A 2,776-nucleotide genomic window follows, 5' to 3' on the forward strand; every position below is an offset into this window, starting at 1 on the left:
CTCCACCACCACTCAACAACCACCAAAAAATGAAAAAGCTTTACCTTGCTAGCATAGGACGATTCGACCTCGGTTTGGCTCTCAATGGCCTCCTCTCGGCCACCCCGCAGCTCCCTAGCTTGTTTGAGATTCAGATGATGATTTTTAAATCTACAAACTAATTAATAAACAAACATAAAAAATGATTGAAAGAAATAAGATAAGGAAAATGAAAAGGACGAACCTTTTACCTCGCTTGCCTCAGTCTCTGCTGTCACACGGCGTCTCAGCCCGATTCTCTTCCTTCTTCTTCCTTTTGACTTGACTTTCATCGCTCTCCCACATTCACCTTTCTCTTCTTCCCTTTTCTTCCCTCGCGACAGCCGTTCTCGACTCCCCCTTCCTTTTCCTGTTTGACCATTTTTTTTTCTCCTTCCTCTTCTCCTTCTCTGGCCTCCCTTTTCTGTTCCTCTCCTTCTTTTTTCCTCTCGGCTTCCCCTGCGCAACAATCTCCTCTCTCATTCTCCCTCTCTCTTTTTCGACTACTCTCATAAATGAAGAGAAACCCTAATTTTTTCTCTTTTTATAGCTATCCTCCCCAATCGTTAGATATCACAAGGCTTGATCTGGGCCGTTTATCTTCAATAAAACCTCAATCATTGGATCAGTCAGATGGTTCGATCAAGACTGTCCGTTTTTCTTGATTTTCTTTGCCCCCTTCAACTTCCACTCCCATTTTTCTTGTTTGTTTTCATTGAAGTCCTTCAATTTAAATAAAACCCCAAAATTCTTAAAACTCTTTCATTTAAATTCAATTTCTAATTTTTATTTATTTTTCTCATTTTCTTATTTATTTAGGAGTGGATGTTATAGGGTAAACTAAATTGTTGAGGTTGTGAAAAATTGTCATTAATATGTCAATGAATTTTTTAGTTAAGTTAAGATGCAATATATTAAAATTGGTTAGTAGGTCAATAATGAATTCAAGAATTTGACCAATGTAATTACAATAATTTGCTTGCCATAATCTATCATCAACTTCTCATGTGGATTATTATCACATAAGAACTAATTAGTTATATATTACCAACACTTGTAGACCACAATCCAACATACATCTTATGTTAATCTCTTATTAAATACTAAGCTAATTTAATAATTGATTAATACGTTATTTTTTAATTTTGTTAATGCTGATGTCCACCAGAAATTTGTTACTATGTTATTATAGAAATTTTGTTGCTAATTCGATGCGAATGATATATATGTATATATATGAAGATAAAGTCTCCAACAATAACTTTATTGTATGTCAATATTCTCTCATAATGTTTATAAATGCATTATCAATTACTTAAGACTATATAAATACACTATAAGTGCAGTATTAATTACGTAAGACCATATAAATACATTCCCAAATATAATGATAGAAGAAAGAAGACCAATTTTATTAGGTTGAATGGAAGAAATATACTATTATATAGATTATTTCCCATAAAGAGAGAGTTTAAAAGAAAAACTTGTTAAATCCATGGCATTGCAACATTTATTCTCCTCATTCCTGTGTTATATATAACCTCAAATGAAATTCATAAAAAATATTTTCATTTTATCATTAAAGTTAAAATAAGTTGTAGTAATGGAAGGGAGAAAAACTAGAGGAAGGCAAAAGATTGAAATGAAAAAGATTGAAAAGGAAGAGGATCGATTGATTGCATTCTCAAAACGCCGAGCTGGGATTATCAAAAAGGCTAGCGAGCTTGTTACTCTTTGTGGTGTTGAGGTTGGTTTTTTAGTTTTTTCTACAGCTGGCAAACCATACTCCTTTGGGCATCCATCTTTTGAGTCAATTGCAAGTCGTTTCCTTAATGAGATCCCTCCACCTCAAGATAATATACACTCTCTTATTAGGGCTCACCAAACGGTAAGGATCAATAACCTTAACCAATTACAGAATGAACTATCTGATCGACTAGATGCAGAAAAAGGGCGTTGGAAGGCTCTTCAACAGATAAATAAGGGGAAACAAGACTCACAAGATTGGTGGGAAACTCCTGTTGAAGAGCTTAACGCAGATCAACTCTTAACGATGAACGGATATCTTCAAGAGCTCCATCAAAGTGTATGGAAGAAAATTAATGAGAGGACTTCCGAGGCATCCTCATCTTTAGTTGCTTCATTAAGTGAATCTCGGGCACCTAAGCCACCTCCATGCCCATAGTGCTGCTTTTATGTCCTTTTTTATGACTTCATCTTCTACACAATTATGGCAGTTATTAAAGTTTTTTATTAAAAATAATTTTCTTTTAATGAATAAATATATGTTATGGTGGCAAGTTTAAAACATTTTAGTGATTTCTCATTTGGTAAAAAAATTCTATTTTTTCTGAGATCTTACTCATGAATTTACTTAAAGGATAGTTTTGTTGATTATATCATTATCACCTAAGAAAATTAATTATATCAAAGGTTAAGGATGAGTGCTTAAATTTTTTTCCTTTGATTAAAAAATTATATTATATGTATTTCTTAACTATTTTTTTTTATTTGAATCAGGTTTTTTTAATCTTTGGTTAATATTAAAAACATACACGACACAACATAAACATGGATACATATCATTTGAAATTATATATATACATAAACATAAAATGGTGGATGTGGATCAAACACAAATTATCTATACCTTGTGGTATGTTAGAACTTTATATTTTACTTCTTATACTATTTAAAAGAATTGACTATAAATAATTATTTTAAATGTTTAACTTAATAAGAAATAACTTAATATATC

At 32.0% G+C, this 2,776-nt stretch overlaps 1 protein-coding gene across 1 annotated transcript; it reads left to right on the forward strand.

Moving 5' to 3' along the window:
• The first annotated feature begins 1,488 nt into the window (after window positions 1–1,488).
• AGL29 (AGAMOUS-like 29) lies at window positions 1,489–2,254 on the forward strand. Its single transcript, XM_088211466.1, has one exon. The coding sequence runs from the start codon at window positions 1,622–1,624 to the stop codon at window positions 2,201–2,203; it is 582 nt and encodes a 193-aa protein (XP_088067592.1). The 5' UTR covers window positions 1,489–1,621; the 3' UTR covers window positions 2,204–2,254.
• Window positions 2,255–2,776: the final 522 nt, after the last annotated feature.

The sequence above is a fragment of the Carica papaya genome, chromosome 9 (assembly GCF_054855325.1).
Source record: "Carica papaya isolate Zhongbai chromosome 9, ASM5485532v1, whole genome shotgun sequence".
NCBI lineage: Eukaryota > Viridiplantae > Streptophyta > Magnoliopsida > Brassicales > Caricaceae > Carica > Carica papaya.